At 44.2% G+C, this 21,069-nt stretch overlaps 1 protein-coding gene across 3 annotated transcripts in view; it reads left to right on the top strand.

Annotated features, from left to right (window-relative positions):
- LOC135399989 (tubby protein homolog) overlaps positions 1–21,069 on the top strand; it is a 69,106-nt gene that overhangs the window by 21,965 nt on the left and 26,072 nt on the right. Inside the window, exon 1 of one of the 3 annotated variants that reach the window (XM_064631732.1) lies at positions 13,051–13,168. The exons of the other annotated variants lie outside the window; for them this stretch is intronic. Within the exon in view, the coding sequence (XP_064487802.1) occupies positions 13,142–13,168 (27 nt within the window). The 5' untranslated portion in view covers positions 13,051–13,141. Of the gene's footprint in view, positions 1–13,050; positions 13,169–21,069 lie in introns of those variants that run through there. 3 annotated transcript variants of the gene reach the window in all.

Raw genomic sequence — 21,069 nt, 5'->3', positions numbered from 1 at the left:
CTGGAATCCGCACACAAAAAATAAATAAATAAATAAAACAAAATAAAAGCCGCTGGTAGGAAGTTGCAACGGTGTGATCCATTGTCAAACCCTTGGACATATAGAGGGTCACAGGAAAGGGGAAATATGTGGAGGGGCGATCGGCTACTATGAGGACCCCTTCTCTGCGCAGACAGGAAACTATCAATTTTCTCTTCTTCTTTTTTTTTTCTTCTTCTTCTTTTTCTGCTGGGCAATGTTAAAGCACGCAGCGGCGTATTTTTAGGGTAGTATCTGGAGCGGTGTTTGTGTTTGTACCGAGGGAGGGTTATCCCGGTAGAAATAGGACTTGAAGTTCGATTGTCACAACAGCTCCTGCTGAAGAATCCGATAGATGGCAGAGAAGGGCTCTATTGTCCTCTCCTACGATGTTGTCCCGCCTGTGAGTTTAAATTTCGTTGAGAAGTTTCAGTCGGGAGGTTAGAACGCCAATTCTTTTGGTATATACACGAAAACGCGCACAAACGATTCATGATGCTTTTGAGGAGGACGCCTTTGTACGAGATGTCTTCATGAAAAATGTACTTTAATGATGAACACAGGGCCATGAAGCTTCGTTTCTTTTTTTTTTTTTTTTATTCTCGTCTAACTTATTCTCTATTTTTTTGTTTCGGTTTCTCTTTGTTCGCGCGCGTGCCTGGAAAGCAGATTTGGAGGATTATATTTCCATCAACGCTTGGAAACCCTTATCGACTTCATGACGTCACTGAATACCCACCAAGGAAGTGTAGGAACACGCACCCGGACGACAGTTTATAATGCACTTATTATAATGAATAGTTATACTGCATAATTATAATATTATAATGCATGGCTTTCCAGATACGATGCAGTGCTTCCCGTATCCCTACAGTTCGACCCTTACGTGGTTGTCGGGTGTCGAAGGCGAATCGTATAACATTGCATTTTCCAAGGTAGTAAATAAGCAGTAAATAATGCTGTAACTGGTAATAATACCGTAACTATATAGATACTTTTTAGATCTGTAACCGGATACGTTAACGAGTTGTAACTCGCACAACAGCACAACATCTTGGCCAAATATTGGGTCGAAATTTTGTGCTGCTTGGGACTTTTCTAGGAAAGTAACTTGGAACTGTAAATATTGGCGCTTTGTGCAAAAATAGCTGTAACAACAAGTTCATTTTGATGATGATGATTGGAGTGTTTCATCCGCATAGGATAATACCATCCGACCATACCATCCGACGGCGTAGTGCAAGGACGATACCTTTCGCATTCAATTACCTCATCAACAGCTGCAGAACTCTATGCTATTCTATTCTTTCTGCATTTGTAGTGTGTATCTTTGCATTAGTGTGTATCTGTTTCCCTGCATGTTCTAGTGATATTTATTCACTTGCACCTAATGTACTAACACACTAATTGTTGGGGATGGGGAATGTACTTTGTTTGTTTTTGGTTGTTTGTAGGTTGTTGTTTTGTTTTGGGAGTAGCAGAACTAGTCAGGAGACAAGTTCAATTTCTCCCTGGTTTTCTTTTAAATAATCAATCAATCAATCAATCTTTCTGCAGCCTATAGTTGATTTTAGCCCGCGAGAATGGACAGTGTTCACCGATTCCAAATCTGTACTCCAAGCTCATGAGAACATAGGCATACGAGGCTCGTCCGCACCCTTAGTGTTAATGGATTACCAGCACGTGCACGAAGCAGACTGGTTCTCCAGTGGGTTCCAGCCCATTGATGTTGTCGTGGGGAATGAACAGGCCGACAGCGCCGCAGAAGCAGCTCTCTCATCCAGGAGACGAACGCGTATTGCCGTGCTGAGGGGAGACCGTCGTTCCATTCTTCGGCATCTAGTGGCACCACTGGTTTCCCGCCGGTGTGACAACTGACCTTTTCCCCCCATCTATGCTTGCAAAACTTGATCCAACGCTCGCTTTTCGGGTGCCACGAAACATCCAGTCTCGTCAAGACGCTGCATTAATTCATCGAATGCGACTCAGTGTGGCTTTCACAGCTCAGTGACGTTACCGCTTGCGACAAGTTGACTCTACTAGATACCGTCGCTGCGGTGATCTGGGAGATCTAGAGCACATCCTTCTCCATTGCCCGCACTACCAACCCCGCCGATCCACCCTTTCAGTGTCTCTAAACAAGTTAAACCCTCGCCCTCTCACTATGTCAAAATTGCTTGGACCATGGCCAAATTCAGTCCACCAACCCTGTGCCCTGAAGGTACTTTTTAAAGTTATTAGACACCGTATACGGCTTCGGTCCTCGCTGTGAGGCGACCCATTCCATTTCACCGCATTACCGCCAGCAATAGGGTAGAGTATCGGTGATAGGTTAACACCGCAGGGTAGAGTACCGCCGCTGGCGATGAAACTGTCGACTCATCATCATTCAAATAAAGTTGTTGTTGTTGTTGTTGTCATGTTGAGCGGCAATACATCGGAGTCTCATGAACTCGGATAAAGATAATCACTGCTTTTAAACACGAGCGGTAAAGTTCACTCTTATTAGCGCGCACCTGTTAACAAAACAACGTCATCACTTTTAGAAAACACTTCGCCTCGTTAAACTCGCAGACGACAGAGACGCGGACGACGAAGGCGCTCTTGTACGGCTAAAATAGAGTGACACCGTCATCCTAATTAGCGCGAGCCTGTCCTCCTTATTAGGACGACACATGCGTGCGGCAGCGTTTTTATGGCTAGCTCTAACGTTCGAGAGCAACAACCGGAGAACAGCCTTTTGTGGATCTCCTCCTCCGTAAGCTCGCTGTCGTGTGCGTGTGTATTTGTGTATAAGCGTGAGGACAAGCGTCGTCTCAACCGAGAGGACCCTTTGTTAGCTAAAGAGCTCTCACATCATCATCCGTCTCTACCATCTGCACCCTCTTTGTGCTCCACTGAGTGTTGGGAGTGACTTTGTTCCAGCATAACCTTCCATTTGCACTATACTTACAACCACACTTTGCGCTCGGATGCTGTAGATGTCCCTCTCCTTTCTTTGTTTTACTATTGTGTCTGTAAACAGTCGGGGCGGCGTCTCGGTTCGAAAGGAGTGAGTGACATATCGTTCCTTCCGAAGTGAAAAAAAAGAGAGAGAGAGAAAAATGAAAGAAAGAAAATACGATAAATGGCGGCTCAGTAAAGGGATCTGATAAATTTCCCGGGTGACAGCGTGACCAGCGGAAGGCGGTGAATGAATAGGACTCTGGAGGAAATAGTTGTGTCCCCGATATCGTATCCTCGATATGTTGCGCGATATAGCTATCAAATAATTCACGGACGTCACATCCCGCTTCGAAGAAAGCCAACGGGAGGACGTTGACCGAATTGTTATTTGTCAGGCGGCGAATTGCATCTTTCTTGTGTTCAGTTACCACTAAAAAAAAGAAAAAGAAAAGAAAGTAAGAGGACAACGCTCCGTATTTTTCAGGACAGGCCACGTTCTTAAGACGGGACATGGCACGCTCAGAGTGAGCCAGCTGCCCGCAACGATACCATTACGTCACCTGAATTGCTGAGAAAGTGCACAAATGCCGGCGGGAATTTACGGAGTCGCAGAGTATTACAGAAGTGCCGCCTTGGTCGAATTTTAAAAGGGTCTTTGCTCTACTGGGCGAGGTGTTGTGGGCAGAAAATGGGGCGATAGATTATGCGAGCTTGAACCGTGCATCTGCGCGCAACGCATAGCCTCGCTCTGGCCGTAGCGTTTACCACGGAGAGTGTAAGCATGTAGGGCCATTTTTCCCGTTTTGTAATGGGTACGATGCGGTGAGCTTAAGCGGCAAAAACACCCTATAACGTTGTATGTATACGTTGTCGTTGTTGGCGTGCGCGGTGAGCAAAAATGCCACGAAGTGAGAGAAGCCCTATTACGTTCCTTTCATGGAGAAGAAAGATGAAAACACGCACGAGAGGGAAGAAAGAATGAGGAAAAATTTCCGAGGCCTCCCCTCGTCTCACCCAAGAACGCACGGCACATAGCGCAATGTTCTCTCATAAAAGAATGTTGACACGCACGGGGGTTGTATACCATTCCACGCGATCCACAAGATCCAGGATTCGTTAGAAATGTGGAGACATGCTATGTAGGTGTCTGGGCGAGTTCTTTCAGCACTGCCACCACCATCACCACCACCACCACCACCACCAGATGTCTGGGAAAAGGTTTACTCTGTAAGCGCCTTGAAAGAAGGGGCAGACGGCGTCGTATAGATCACGGAGAGGCAAGGTAAACAATAAATCAAAAGAACAAATACATGATAACCATATGACATGGGGTGTTTTTACATCCCGTACAAGCTTATTATTGAAATTCTTTGACGTGGAGCTCGATGCGTAAAATGTGATAGGTGGCACTCGAAGAATAGTGTCGATTATACATATAAAAGTAAAATAATAAGACGTGGACAACAACAACAGCAAATATAATGATAATGAATGGGGAAATTCGCCACGTAAGGTGCGGCCCACTACCCCAAGGCACAATGGGGCAGGATGAGATGTGTCCTGATGATGAGGTGATGAACGATGTTAAATAGGGTCGATAGTCAGTGGAGGAACAGACAACATATTGCAGGGAAGTTAACAAAAATTGGTTGACTTAGTGGGTAGTTTAACACAAGGGTTACTATGAGACGTTTAAAAGAGTTTTTTTTTTAAGAGTAAAAGAGGCTTTTTAGTCCTGACGAAGACAGTGCCACTGTCGAAACGTCCACCGTTCTTTTAAACGTCTCATAGTATTATAACTTCTGTGTTAAATTACCCACTAAATAAACAAGTTTTTGTTAACTTCCCTGTAATCTGTTGTCCACGTCTTACTATTTTACTTTTATTCAACTTCTCAGCCGTCTGATATATCAACCTCTTTAACCTATATATATATACAGTCAAACTCCTTTATAGCGAACAGCTTTTTAACGAAAATACCACTACAGCAAATTTTTTTTGTGGTCCCGCTGGAGCCTATAGGTCCAATAATGGACATCCTTTTTAACGAAAATACCTTTACTGCGAATTTTTTTTGCTGTCCCCTGAGTTTCGTTTTAAAGGAGTTTGACTGTATATAACTTTTTTTTTTCATAATAACTTGCTCGAGATTACTGTGGAACTGTTCGATACATGAAATTAATGGAAAGAAAAGGAAGGCGAAAAGATCGCGTTCGCCCTTGTGATTTATGGCCGGTTGTGCGGCAGAATAAGAGGTGGAGATCCTGACAGACGACATAAGGAAGTCCCCACAGCTACCGAACAGAAAATACAGCTGTCGCTAATCTCACGAAACGGAGAATGCTTTGTCATGATATTTTCTGACGGCTCCATGTTTGTAGAAGCAAGATATAAGCGCAGTAAAATTTTTATACGTTTTATCGGTTGTAAATGTCTTTACCATGGCACACACTTGCACGTTTCACACCATATACAGGAGGGTGTTTTGTAAAACATCCTTCTAGTATGGTGTATATTCTGCAAAAAGCACCATATCAAAGGGCATGTCCTACGGAAAACACCACTTCAGTGTATTCAGTTTAAAACATTGTTTCATATGGTTGTTATGCAAACACCATTTGCAATACTGTTATTACACCTTTCGGTTGAGCGTATGGAAGAGCAAAAAGAGTGTTTACACCCTTTTCCAGTGGTTTATCCAAAATCCCAAGCACAGGGGGGGGGGGTGCAAACAATTTGGGGGGGGGGTCATTATTATAGCTACATCATAACAGCTTTAACATATCATTACCGACATCTGTTTAAAGCTGAAATAGCGGGGGCACCTCTTTCAGGGGGGTATACACAGGTAAAAAAGTTAGGGGACTGTCGCCAACCATTTGGGGGAGGGTTTTAGGGGCTGGGTAGTGGTGTCTGGATAAATCACTACCCCCCTTTACGCGCTAAAAGGCGTAAAAAAAATTATTGTGTGCCCTTTTATTTTATCTTATTTATTTATTTATTTATTTATGCCCACATATTTTATATTGTATCTGATATTAGTCCGAGTGCCGTTCGTCCCACACGGAGTCTGCCGCTATTTCATACCTGAGTTTGGTTCGCAGACCGTTTTTACATCCTGGCTGTTCTAACATTTAAAATTCGTGTGACGTCACCAGCATTACTGCGCCATGCGGCCATCAAATCAATTTCATTTTGTCGCCGGGTCGTCGTGACAAGAGTGGACTCGACGGAACGCTACGAACACAGACCCGTATATTTTACTAGTATTCATAATTTAACAGAAAAAGCCTATTACTTACATGTCCTGTTTCGCTGAGCGCGAAGAGAGCCGCGCAGACGGCCGTTTAAATTACTCTATAGTCGCAAACGGTGCAGCGCCTCTGTTAAGTGTTTTCTCTATTTATACAGGATGTTCAAAATTAAGCTTTCACGAGCGCTACGCAAACACAGTGATGACAGGAAACCGGACGATAACTTTACGCTACTTGTGTAAGAAACAGGTGCTGCTAATTATGTAGCACCTGTTTCATACTCAAGGAACAGAAAAAATAGCACCAGTTTTCTTTTGTTCGCCTATTTATAAAGTGCTAGTGAAAGCTTAATTTTGAACACCCTGTATGTTTCTCAAATACAGCGAACAACACGTGGTGCATCGTCTCGGATAGATTTCAAAATTTAAAGGTTGACTGGTACGGTTGGGTGGAAGAAAAAAGTTTAGGAAGGTTGAACGTGAAAGTAATAAATGTCATAAGTAAGTAAGTAATGCAATAAATGCGAGCGACTTGGCGAATACCTGCTGAAACAAACAAACTACTTCATTTTAATGATGACTGGAAGAGTTTCATCGCCAAGGGTGATACTCTACCACACTGCTGGCGGTAATGTGGCGAAATATAATAATGGATAACCTCACATTAAATAGAAGGAGGACCGAAGTCTTGCGGTGTCCAAAAAGTTTAGAAGTGCTTTTAGGGCAGAGAGTTTGGTGGGTTGGATTTGGACCAATCAACACGCCTCCGAGTTTGGGGGAAAGAAAAGAGTGGGGAAAAAAAGAAAGTTGATTTCTGTGTTCTATCCATTTTGTCTTTCCCCCAAGTTGGCAACGCGAAGTTAAAAAAAAAAATCTTCAAAGGTTACCCTGTTAGCCGTAAAGACCGAGACATATACTGCGCACTGCAGCCTCTGAACAAATGTCCGCTGTTATACTTTTATCATTACACAGTTTTATTCTTTTTCCAGCCATCCGCTCTGCCTGTAACTCGGAAGAATTCGTCTTACAACCTTAGCTTCTATTTATCTTGATTTCACTGATTTCTTGATTTGCTGAGAAGGGATACTCGATAGTAAAGCACTGAGTGCATAACTGGTGCTTATCTTGACCAGTGGCCTAGAAAAGACGAAAACAACAGGCACAGAATCAGTCACGACACATTAACATATTTCACAGATGAGGGACTAGATTGGATTGGAATGGATTTGAGGTAAAAATATGGGGATTGCGGCCCTCCACAAGTGCGAAGCCGGATTGTCTGCATCACTCGTATACCACTAAAGGGTGTCAAATGGCACAGACCGCCAGGAGTTGGTGGAGTTAATGATGTGACGACAGTATAAAGAGTGAATAAATGATTAAGAGCTGGCGAAAGTAACTTATGAGCATGCAAGGTTTCCATGTGTCGCCCGCTACATTACACTGTGCACCAAAAAGTAGTCTGAACTCGTTAATATGACCAAGTCCGTTCCTGCTGATTTTGGTCATAAAACGAATTCTCACACTAAAGAGAAACACCCGGAACACATCGTTCCTCCCCCCCCCCTCCTGACAGACACACACACCGCGTGTGGTCCTACTATATATTCTGAGAAGCAGAGGATTTAGTGGTTTATTTACAATTTATTTGAGATAAAGATTGGCCCTGTCCTTTTAAGTACTGCTTTATGTGCAAGGACTATGACTTACAATGAATTCACCTGAAAACGGTGCCGTGCTTTGGACGACATCGTCCACGCATGTGTCACCCGGGGCCAATGTACTTTGCGGAACAGAAGGGTTGACAGGTCGGTGATCGTAATAGGGGCAGAACGCCAGTGTTCTCTGCCGTTCATCCTCAAAGCTCTGCTCATAGTTGGTGAGGTCAATAGTCGGCAGTCATAATAAGGGGGGGGGGGGTGGGAATACACGTGTTCTACCCGATCCGTTCTCAGAAGTTCGGTCATAGTCAGATAAACGAGTTGTCAAAATAACCGGGGGAAATACATGCTGCTTCTATGGGGAAGAAACGGTTCCCTAGCAAAACAGTCACAAAGTGAGGATGTCATATTAACGAGTTGTCATAAAAACGAGGGAGAAATGCATGCTGCTTCTATGTTGAAGAAACGGCTCCTTAGCAAAACGGTCACAAAGTGAGGATATCATACTAACGAGTTGTCATAAAAACGAAGGAGAAATGCATGCTGCTTCTATGGGGAAGAAATGGCTCCCTAGAAAACGGTCACAAAGTGAGGACGTCATATTAGCGAGTGTCATAAAAACGAGGGAGAAATACATGCTGCTTCTATGGGGAACAAATGGTTCCCTAGAAAACGGTCACAAAGTGAGGATGTCATATTAACGAATTGTCATAAAAACGAGGGAGAAATGCATGCTGCTTCTATGGGGAAGAAACGGTTCCTTAGCAAAACGGTCACAAAGTGAGGATGTCATATTAACGAATTGTCATAAAAACGAGGGAGAAATGCATGCTGCTTCTATGGGGAAGAAATGGTTTCCTAGAAAACGGTCACAAAATAAGGGTGTCATATTAACGAGTGTTATAATAACGCGATTCGACTGTATATGTACTATTGATCTCGTGAATATCCAAACACGTTTATGAAATCCTCCCCCGGCAACTGTGCTTCTCGAGAAACTTTATTAATGTGTTCTAGTCTTTTTTAATGCTTCTCGGACGAAACTGACAGCTTACAAGATGCATGCTCATTCGGTTCTGAAATATAGAAGTGCGCTATGGGGTACGTTCGCATCTGCTCATATTGATAAATAAGAAATGCGGAGACATCCGTCTCCTGACGCAACTAGCAGAAGCTTACTTGAACAGGGGTCCTTATCACGCAGGTATGGGGGCACAACATAATTGATGAAGGTGTTCGAGGGGATCTCAACCGACGTAGATCCTTGAAGAGAACTGTATCATTCATACTGAGAAGGGAAGAGCCGAACTTTCGTGAAGAAATATTTTTGAAGAAATGCGCACGTGTTCAACAATTACAAGGGACCAGTGGCATGGTCGAGAGGGTTAAGATGTCACGCTCGTTGGTGGTATAGCCAAGGTCTTGCTGAAGACTGGGAGGTACCTACCACCGGCTGTGCTGTCCGAGGTTTTCGCTGGGTTTTCCGAGGCCTTTCCAGGCGAATGTCGGCACAGTTCCCCTGAAGTCGTCCCAGGACGCACACTAACCCCCCATGTCCCCCACTCTCTCCTGCAGTCCTCTCTCCATCTGTCCACATCTGTACGCCGCTCGTAGCCACAGTTGCTTCGCGTCGCTAACACGGAATAAAACAATTACGAGGGAATCAAAGCGGTAATCCCAAAAGAATCAACACACTACGATCAAGAGAAAATGATTTATTATTATTTTTATTGTATTGTTATTATTTACAACAACAACCCGATCATCATCATCGCAATAAAATACTTGTTCTTTTACTAGATTGTTGCTATTATTCGATCTACAAAGTTACACGTCATGATATGATATGTAACTTCGCATATTCAACTGTTACTACTCTAACTCAAGGTTTTGAGCGGCGTTTTGCAAATTTTGAGAAGGTGACACAGAGCATCAATCCTCTCATTTTGTAATCCACGCCTATAGAGTTGGAGGTGACCCGAACTCGAACCTATGCACGGCTGTGCAGTCTGAGTGTTTCTCCTGAATTTTCCTCAGGTTCTCAAATGAAATTGTCGTCAGTTACCTGTGAAGTCGACCCAGCATGGACGATACACCCACACACACACCCTTCCCGGCAACATGCCACCACACCGGTAGGCGGGTCGCTGGGCAATAACAAATACTACTTACAGGACAGCTTTTTTAGACATGCTTTTTTTTTATTGACAGTTCCAGCAGCTGGCTCCGCATTTGTGTTTATATTTATCTTTGGATGACTCCATTTTTGGGCGGCTTTATCCAATATAGAACCCAATCCAATCCAGCTTCTGTTTCTTTCTTTTTTCGATATATAATTGCACGAGGACAAGGCCGAGAGACACAGGAAACTTACGAGGCGAAGCGTGCTGCTAATTAATTACTGAACAAAATTAACCCAGGGCTCATCGTGTCCAGAGAGACTGCTAACTACATTAATTACTGTTTAGCGTAGCGTTGCTGTGCTGGCCTGCAACTCGAGCGCTTGGGAAAGCGTGTTTACTTCTTGGCTCGTGAAATCATCCCGTACATTACCCCTGTGTGGCTGAATGCAGTCCGAGCTCCATTTGCCTGCCCCCCCCCCCTTTTTTTTTTGCTTCCGCGCAAAAAAAAAAAAAAAAGTGGAGGTCCAGACCAAGAGGGAATAGGACTGATAGCAGTGAACGCATGGAAGAACAGATAAAAGAGCCCTTCGTATCTCATTCCTTCTTATTCTCTCGGGATTGGTAAATACCTTGTTTGCGTTATCACCCAAAGACATACCCCTAAATGTTTCGGAGGATACTTTGTTCCCCTAATGGGGTCTTGTTTCGATTGTCTATCGGCTCCGAGCGGACCGCCCTGTACACCCTCTTTTGCCCGTACATCTGGAGCTCTCCGAAGAGCGATATGTGTCGGTCAAATTGGTTTTTGAGTGATGCGCTCAATCTGTGCGGTATCTGCAACATATTTGTCTGTCGTTTTGTAACATTCGCCGCGCATATTATACAGAACATAAAACGTAAATTTCACGACGCGTATTGCTGCCCTTATCGTTTGCGGGTGCTTATTTATGACCTTCGATATTTATGATCGTTCGTCGCGTATCTCTAAAGTGCAGAGCCACCAGAGAGGGATGATGTAGCGTTTTGTAATAGCGGCTGCCGTTCCGAAATAAATTTAAATTTAATTTTTTTTTTTTTGCGCGCGAGAGAGATGTATGTATATATGGACAATGTTTATGCCTCCGATGAGAGGTATTTTTTGTAGCGCGTCTGGATCTCGGACTGCCATCTCGAAAATTGTGTTTTCGCATGACGAATCGATTCGCGTGACAGCGGCAATAACCCCGCAATAACAGTGTCGTCTGCTATTGAATTCCGGGAGAAGAACACTTCCACATATTATGTGTACCACGCCCCTGCTAAAGAAAACACTGGCAACCGCAAAAAAAAAAAAAAAAAAAAAAAGCTGCTGCCAGCGAACTTTTGTTTATTCGTGACTCGTATAGGTAAAGGAGCTTATATTAATATCTTAAAGCGATTACCCGCTGTAGCCTTTAGAGATTACAGTGCTCTTTTAATCCGACCGCGTGGATCGCTTTGCAAGCACTGAGAATATTTTGCGTATCGTCAAGACGATGTGGTTCTGGTGTGCGATTTGAGGCTTAACGTCTCTGTATTTTTCGTACTGTGTCAGATCTGACCCACTTTTAACCATCATTTCCAATGGTTAGTGACTAAACATTCAGTAAGTATTAAAAAATTCACACAAGTGTGATTTTTTTCCACTGCGCGTAAATGTGGCTAATTTTGTAGTATTTCATGGTTATTGAGAAGCAATCTTAAACATAAGAAATCAGTTGCTTGATAACTTAGTTCCGTTTTGAGCGGGGCGCGTTGCTTCGTGTTTCTTCCGAGATCTGCTTGGAGGCCATAGACAAAAATCCGATTTTTAAACAGTCTGTTTTAAAACTGTTAAAACCCGACTACGCACGCTTATAACTTCTTTTTGATGACGTCTTTCGTTTGTCTTTTTTGTGTGGTTGCTCAGTTGTGTCACCTCTCTTGTATGTTATTGAGCAGAACATATTTAATATATTTTATTTTCGCGCCATTGAGACACTTCCAAGAAGTGGAGCAGCGGACCCCTGATGAGTGTCACCGCACTCAACAGGTACTTCCTCCCCCTTGTCCTTGGAAGGTTGCATACATTACGGACGGAAAACTGTGGAGTTCGCTCCACATTCTGGCTGTTCCTATCAATGGTTCCAATTATCAAATATTTTAGACAAAAATTTCAAATTAGAATGTTGTAGCTCGTCTTGGAAAATTGAAAATATTCCAAATGCCGGGGATTGACATCTTTAATGGGCATATACACCGGCAAACAACAATACAACAAACGAAACTAGTTTGCCTCGAAAAATGCCAGACCGAGCTAGGTGCTTCGAACAAGGTACTTTTTGTGTCGGCTTTTCCGTTTCAGGCCTAAAAAGAAATCCCGCGAAATAAAAAGGAAATACCACGTGACAACGCGCCTCTTCTCGCTTTAGATTTATGAAACGGATGATGATGATAATTATGATAGAGAAGAAAAAAAAAAAGGAGTCGTAAGTCGCGACAAAGTCAGGCTGCCGACAACAGAGAGAAGGTTTATGGAATATCTCTTCCGAGATTTCCACACGCAAGAAGCCCCCCGTTAAGAAGCCCTGCTGTCACAAACAGTCATTTGCAGAACGTACAACCAGCCAGAAACGTCTGCCACAGTGCAGTAATACGCCTTGATGTCCTCCTTTTCTCCCCGTTATATCCAAGAGAAAATGACACGAGGCTAATCATTTATTCCCCAGCAGTGTTTATGCGAACTGTCAAACATCAGGGCCCCAAATGACAAAGGGAAGCTCCTGCTCCAGATAACGTCGTACACCTCTTTCAAATAGCAGACGACACAACACGGCCCAAAATGAACTCCACATATAACCCACGGTATATCGCACCTGTCATCTATTTGAGTTTGCAAAACTTTTCACCGTCGTTGCACGAGCGCGACTGGGATTCCTTAGTGCGCAGCCGCGCTGCAAGACGGCGCTAGCGACGGTGTCGTCGTCTGCGCACTCTCCTATAGAAAGGTTGTTTTGGCGGGAAAGACCGGCAGAGTCGTTGGGGTATCAGGTTGAGCAGAGGCCCGGCGTGGGGTTGACAGGAAGCTATGCCAACGTGCTCTCAGTGAATGTTTGACATAGGAACCTGGCTATCGGATAAACATGATGCCGCTAATGCTAATTATGATGGTAAGGTTTCTTTCTCCCTGTTTCATTCGTAGAGTGCATGTTTCTAAGAAGGAACATTGTAACATACAATGCGAGCATGCTTTAAATGTTCCTTCCCCTAGGCGTGTGTGCCCGCCCCGTAATATTGTTGGCGAAAAAAAGTGCAGCGAATTTCTCATTTCACATATTCGTCGTTGACGATTATGTCCATGCTGTGCACGCTTGTAATTGAAATTAAGTTTTATTAAATTCCAAAAGGATTCTACATTATTTTATAACGCAATGTAATGAAACTACGCATGTTATGAATTTCCATGTAGCGTTTGCATGAAGAGCATGTGCCGTTACGTTATAGTGATTCTCTTTCAACAGTTATTTCTGAATTTTTGTTTAACTATTAGACTAGCGTGTTTATTGTTCCGGCCTGCTCTCGAAGCATTTGTGACAACAAAACTCTCGTAAATTGGGCGAGACAGTTCTTTTTTTTTTATTGCAAGTATATATGAATATTTAGTTAATTTGATGAAAGTGATGATATATATATATATATATATATATATATATATATTCAGGTAAAAACCGCCCGTATTAAGCAATGAATATCGGAACAAAGGGCCAAAGCAATTTCAAGTCTGCTACCAATTGCGAAACGGACTTGAAAGGTTGCTTCGCCGCACTAATATCCTTAATGAGGTGAAGCACGCTTCACAGGCGGGCGCCTTCGCGAGCGCCTCGCCATGCATGGAGGCAGTTGGGCATTGTTGGAAATTTCGGGCCCAAATAATGAAGTGGCATTCAATTCTTCCTTTCGGGTTGCACATGCACGACAGCTTCTTTGAGTCGCTAAGCAAGTGACGAGCTAGTTTCACCAGTCTCTTGAGGATTGTAGTCCTGAACAGGAGAATTTATATAGGCAGGGATAAAGGTTCGGTAAGATACCGAACTACTCAAAAACCGTCACAGGCAAAAACATTAGAGAAGGATGTGATTAGTGTGCGATAGGAAAATGGAAGCATATCCTTTGTTTCTTAAATCAAATTTTCACTTCACTCAGCAGGACAGATACTGCTATTGTTATCGTTTTCGGGGTGATATCCGCGTTACAAACTACGATCCCGTCAATTTAAACGTTGTATTCACTTATGTATTCATAACTTGGCGAAGGTGAGACTTAAGGAAGGTCAAAAAGCAGTCTATGGTGCGGGGTAAATAGTACATAATACAAAAAGACGTTATTACGTGCGACGCAGGACCCGAGGTGGTCGAAATTATCCGCAGTCCCGCCCTGCGGCACATGCAGCATGTAGCCACGCAAGTGTGTTTGTGGGCTCACATTATGTGTAAAGCTACTCCCAATTATTATTGTGGGACGTCAGCCAGCAAGCCGTACGCATGCACGAGGGCCATTTATAGCACGGAAGACAAACCTCGTTGATGTTGATGTTGTAAAAAACATAATAATAATAGGGAGAGAAACCTCGTGGGTTGCTTGCTTCCCCTACGGACAGATATTTCCCAATATTGACACAGGATGCCGCGACTTCTTATGTACCTTTCCCCTTAAGAAAGCGAAGACGGCTCAGAATCATTACTGAAAAGCTTTCCGCTGTTTGGAGGTCCTCGTAGCTCAGTTATTCGCCGCTGGCGCATAAATTGTCAATCATTCTGAAGCCTACTCGCAATCTAGCAGTGGAGCTTCTCCTAACAAGGGTGTCTTCAGAGAACAAGCGCACAATAGAGATAAGAATGCGAGTGTAACTCAGAACAAATTAGGAGACTTTAAGAATTTTAAAGTCTACATAGTCTACATAGTCAACGTAAAGTCTGCATATAAGCTCCCCCGTGGCAGCTCCGAGCGAGCCGGGAGGCCGACGACACATTCCGGTTGCCCAATTACATGGCGTTCCGCTAGCAGCGCAAGACAAGGCAAAGCCCCGTTGCTCATAAGAAAGGACTTACCCGAGACTTGCGCGTCCATGGCTCGAGACTTTAGTCTTGTTACTCGTTGCATAAAAATGACTCATAACGCGAGTCCGCTCTGGCGGTTGCGAGCTTGTCTGCTCCTGCTGGAAAGAGACGCTCTGACGATGCGCGCATCGCCTTTCTTGTGTGGCAAATTCAACGCTCAAAACGTCTTACGGAGGGAAGACATTTCGATACAATACAATAAACACAATGCAATAGGATACGACACGATAGGATAGGATGCGATGCGATGCGATACGATACAATACAATACGATACGGTAGGGTACGGTACAATGTTTATTACTAAAACAAAAGTTATACAAGCAGCCCTCTAAGAGACCGCTAGGATGTCGAGGTCTACTGCCTTTCTTAATGACCGTTCTCCGACTTTCGTGGCCTGTCGTATTTGAGTTGTCTCGGTGTCGCCTCCCTCTTTTTTGTGACAGCGCGCGCAATCGGGGCATGATCGCATGGCTATATCGTCGTCTCAGGGTGTTCGGCACCACAGACGGTTCCTACGTATAAAATGAGGATCTTTAAACAAACGCTACAGACGCAAGAAGAATTCACAGCAGAAAGTGAAACCCTCGCTGCACTCCGCTGGAGCCGAGCACTAGGATCAGACGTAAGCGCACGCCGTTTTGAAACGCGGAAAATTCAGCGATCCGGTAAAAGCAAAGACTGAAGCAAAGGCCTCAGGTCGGGATATTTCGAACAGAGACTGTTTTTGTACTGGGCACTGTCCTCATCAGTGGCAGTGTAGATAAAGAGTCGAAGGAATATGGTTCGAAGCGTAAAGTTTACCCGTACACGCCCTGTACAACTACGTACTCCACACCAATACATAACCCTATGTAGCATACTTTAGACCGTACTCCTTTTCTTTTCTTCTTTTCCTTTTCTTTTCTTCGCCTTTTCTCCTTGTTTCTTCTCCTTTTCTTTTCTTCTTTTCCATTTTCCAATTCTTTTCTTCCCCATTTTCCTTTTTTTTTTGGAATAGCAAGCCGACCTCGTCTGGCTGACCTTTCCTTTTGTTTTTTCTTAATAAACATATCCCCCCCCCCTACACACACACCACACACACCGTACTCCTCCGATACTTTAGATACACTGCCAACCTGACAAATTAGATATATAGATTTAGATGCACTGTCAACCTTATATTCTCACTCCTTTCTACTTGCCGCAGTCGCAGGTATGAATAACGCCTCTGTTGGAGCTCCACGGCAACACCGTTGTCCTCGCGCAGCCAGCCTGCGAAACAGCGCTTCAAAGGAGAAAGCGTAATCTTTCCTTCGGCCCCGTCCGGAGATTGCGTACCAGCCCTGTACGGAATACTAACTTTCCTCGCAATTCGTCAATGCTCGTAGTTGGGGAAGCGTTACTGCCTTCGTCCCTTGTATTAAGGAGTCAACAGGCGCCAATCCCTCCGGGTCATCAGAATGTATGACAGGAGTGAGGTGTTTTGAATTGACGGCGTTCTCAACCACATGCGACCTAGTTCTTTGTTGAATGAATCGCGCTGCTGCCTATATTTTGTTCCCCTGGAATTTCGTTCAATGCCGTCTTCGTACTACAGGCAGTTCTGTTCCATTACTATCATTGTGCGCGTACTGCAGTGTTTTCTCAATTTTAAAGTTGGTACTTCAAAAGAGTCTACACTTTTACAAAACAGAGGGCGGAGTAAGGGGCGGGGGGGGGGGGCGAGTGTGACGTCGACATTGACTCGCTGTTGTTGGCCACACGCGGAACCAGCACTTCACAGCATAACGTGCTCCTAGCCAGCTATCATCCCGAAGGCGTCTTTCTTTTCCCCCATTTGTGAAAGAAAAAAAAAAGAAAGCCATGAGGCGTACGCCTTTTTGCGACACTTATGCAGTCGTGTTAAGTGTCACAAAAGGGCGTACGCCCCACGATTTCCACAAATCAAGGGTGATAATTACAACGGCTTGTCTTCTATACGCTGCGTGGTGCTTCTGATCAAAGTGTACAAAAAAGGCTGCTTGTATAATCTTCTGAAATAGCACCATCGAAGTATAGGTATGTGGAAAACGTATTGAAAGCTTCTTGTGAAACAGCACACGCGTCCTGGCGCTTGCGCAGACCAATTCTAATTGGGAAGCTGGATCTAAAATTTATAATACGAGATAATACAACTTCTACCGCAACAGAAAAAAAAAAAAAAAACAATCTGGAATGTGATTTTCATCAGGAGGGTGACACAGAATTCCATTTTGACGTAAACCCTTAGTGAAATTAGAAACCTTTCGCCGGCTAGAAACGCCTCTGTCTGAGATGATTCCTTCGGCGTATCCCATTCCAAGACGAAATGAAAGCGCGGAATTGAATGTAATTTTGGTCTCGTTATTCCATCCGAGTTGCTCTTCGTTTTTTCTTTTTTGTTTCTTTTTTTGTTGTTGTTGTTAAACGTTCGAAACGGGAACACTGCGTTCCGCGCGCCGTGATGCAAAATGATAAACAAGCCCTTCATTCTTTTGTTTCGAAGGTAGTCGTGGTTCTGACGGGACGATCGAAAATTCAGAAAAATAAAAAAAATTAAAAAGAAATGCAAAATAAACAAATGAATGTCGATGGTAAGTTTCTCGGCTCTTCTGACAGGTGAGCACACTTCAGCCCGGTGTGCATTTGCAGTTTCGCCGCACATTTATTGTTTCAGTTCGCCGCTGCACGTGCGATATTTTGCCGCGCGGAATTCTTATATTGCATTTGCACGCTGTGTCGCAGTTCGATTTTAAGTCTCTTGCACGCACTGAAACATTTTTCTTTCATTAAAGTCTTGGAGCAGCGCATCGATTCAAAGCGGAGTGAAAGCGGAAAAGGCTTTCATGCGTGATACAGACGTGTTTCTTTACTCAGTTATTAACTGTTTGAATAGGTGACTTTACACTCTATAGGGTGGCAAATTAGAAAATCAACGTGCCATTCCAGCTTCTACTCCCCTGGATTTGATGTCCTGATACTCTTTTTGGTGTCCTGACTTTCAAATTTATTCGTCAGCGCCCCAAACAACCCCCAAGGACATCGTGGATTTAGTCCCGAAAGGGAACAATGGTTGGTACTATGCAAGTCCCCAGACGAACTAAAATTACTTTTTTCTTCAGAGTGTGCGCGAAAGAACCAGAACGTCGTCATTCTTCGCTTATACAGGTACCTATATATACGATATCAGCTATATGACTCCCCCCACAACACCGAATATCCTCTGAATGTATGAATAATGTCCTAACGAATTCGTACATATAAGGACATTCGGTGTTGTTGGGGTCCGTAAACAAATGTTGATCAGTAACTGAGGCGATGAAACACATATACCCTAATTAGCATCATCACAATAAAGCTCTCGTTGTTGTTGGATCTGCAAGGAAAACAAAGTGCCATTAGTAAGTCTGGAACAACAACGCACAAAAGAATCGCTCACGAAGGGAATAATTACCAGGCGTTATTAGCCTCGCCAGAAACAATGTAGGTGTCAGACAACCACATGGGCGACGAAAACGCCCAGTCATCACTAATTCGCCCTCCCTCTCCTCCGCGCAACTTCTTTTTCTTACTCTGTCTCTGTAACAGAGTACGATTTTTGTGTGTGTGTGTGTGTGTGTTCCACGGGAATGTAGTATGTTAGCGGCACTGCACGACAAAAGGTGCTAATATTTTAGGCACGGCATGAAAGGCATCCCTTGTAGTGATTTAGTCAGCGCCATATGAGCTTGTTTTGCTCTGTGGGTGATCAAGGGTATTTTCTTTTCTTTTCTTTTTTTTCGTTCTGCTTTCAGTCGGATATGAAAGAAGATTAAGGTTCAGAGGTGAATTGCGATCCATTTCTCACGTGGAGAAATGACCGCTGATGGCGTCATTTATCGTATAGCATGGCCGAAGACCAACAGTAAGTGAAGAGTGGATGCCGAGGTATAGACATATAACGCACCCAGCGACATGGCCTTAATCTTGAACGATGTATATGTAACTGAGGCTTTCGGTGGTTTATCTGGACGCCCATGTGTAGTAGCAAATCAGTTCATCATTAATGTTTGCGTTTATACATTAATACATTTACGTTAATGTTTACGAAATCGATTCTTACGAGTTAGTGGTCGAACCCCTTACTATGACCAGGGCAGAGAACAGCTTTCAGTTAAGTGGCAAATTTCCTTACTCACCATCACTACATGTATTTGTTGTTGTTGTTGCAATCTAAAAAAAAAAAAAACATACGAACGATCGACATCTACACATCAAAGGGAGCATGTATTTACTTCATCCATGCAGAAGGGCCTGCGGAGACCCAGTTATATAACTGAACGGGAAAGTACATGATGTAGCAAGGCTTAAATGCATGTACCTCCCATACATAACTGAAAAGTAGAAAGAAAAGTAACTTTTAGTGCGCACGCGCCGAGCCGTACACCAGGACGAAGCTCGTTTATTTTCCCACACGCGAAACCTTGATCTAAAACGCTCTATAGATACGTTAGGCTGCTGCGGCGAATGTAAATAACCTTGGAAAGAAAGCGGAGAGCGAAACCCACTTAAAGTGCCATTGCTGACGAGCGTCAGCTGCCCCATTTCCCAAGAACGCTCGACGACTAATGCTCTCGCAAATAAATTGACGCAGAACACGTTGCCTCGCATTGCATCACGGGATCTAAGCGAAGAACTCCTTAAAATTCCGCTGGCGGCTTTTTTTTTTTTTTTTTTGCTTCTGCTGCGTACACGGCGTCAGAGGTTGTGTGAGCAACGCGCGCGCGTCCCCGCGAAATTGTACGAAAATTAATTTCTCCTTCCTCCTAGTCTCAAGCACCGTGTCATTACCCTATCGCCACGTAGCCGACCCTTTTCCATAACGAGAGTTTGTATCACAAACAAAACGGCGCAACGTGAAACGATTCTCCCGGCTTTTCTTCCTTCCTGCCGCCTTTATCTGTTTGTGGAATCGTGTGCGGTAATGGGTATGAAAATCACATCCAAGGCTTCCTCGTAATTACGAGAGCTCGCATCGCCTGCTAAAGTAATTAGCGGCAACGAAAGAATCGTAAATCGTGCCCGGCCAACTATTACCTGAAACCCAGCTCTCGCCCCCCTCTAGAATGCAAGGAGGTAACATCTGGTGTTACTTTTACGGGCGGACTACCCGCGTTGATCGCGTGCAACTTTGGGAGCCGCGCGCGGAAAGACGCGCGCACTTCCTCGTGAAAGACGGGGAGAAGCGAGAACGCATCCCGCCGTCTGAAAGGATGCGGAATTAGTGCGGCGGTTTCATATAGCATACATTATACGGAGATATGGAATATGAAAGCAGCCAGGGTGGTATTGGGAAATGGGTAATGAGAAGTAAATTTATTCATTCATCCGCATGAGCGACCGTGTGCGCTCTTTCGAGATGGGCGCGAGTTATACATTGGGAGGATTTTGTGCCTCGCTGGCGGAACGAGTGCGGTTCAACTGTTTGTGCGGCGAGTTTGGCAAAAGCGATTGAAGCCATATTGGTCTTGCGGGACGTTTTAACTCCGCCATATAGAGGAAGAAGAAGAAGAAGAAAAAGGCAAGACCGAGCTGGGAACGTGATGATAACTGTATTCATGTATTGGGTAAAGTAAACAGCGCCACCTGTGTCATCCTTCCCACATGGACGCGAGTTCCGCACGACCCACCACATGAATACGAGGCTGGGAGGTACCCGGGTTTGAATCCCGGTGCCGGCTGTGCTGTCCGGGGTTTTTCTTTGGTTTTCCTGAGACACTGTCCGACATATTGTCGGCACAGTTCCCCTAGAAGTCGGGCCAGGACGCACATTCCTTCCAAAGCGTTAATCGTGACGTCGCCCACCTATGTGAGGTCGACAATTAACGGCGAGCTCTTTCATCATCACCATCACCACCACTACCACAACCACACGAGCTCCATAGAGTGCGATGATGACACGAGCTCGGATTTATC

Source organism: Ornithodoros turicata, chromosome 7, assembly GCF_037126465.1.
Source record: "Ornithodoros turicata isolate Travis chromosome 7, ASM3712646v1, whole genome shotgun sequence".
NCBI classification, from domain to species: domain Eukaryota; kingdom Metazoa; phylum Arthropoda; class Arachnida; order Ixodida; family Argasidae; genus Ornithodoros; species Ornithodoros turicata.
The sequence above is the reverse complement of the archived record's forward strand: the minus strand, read 5'-3'. Positions and strand labels throughout refer to the sequence as shown.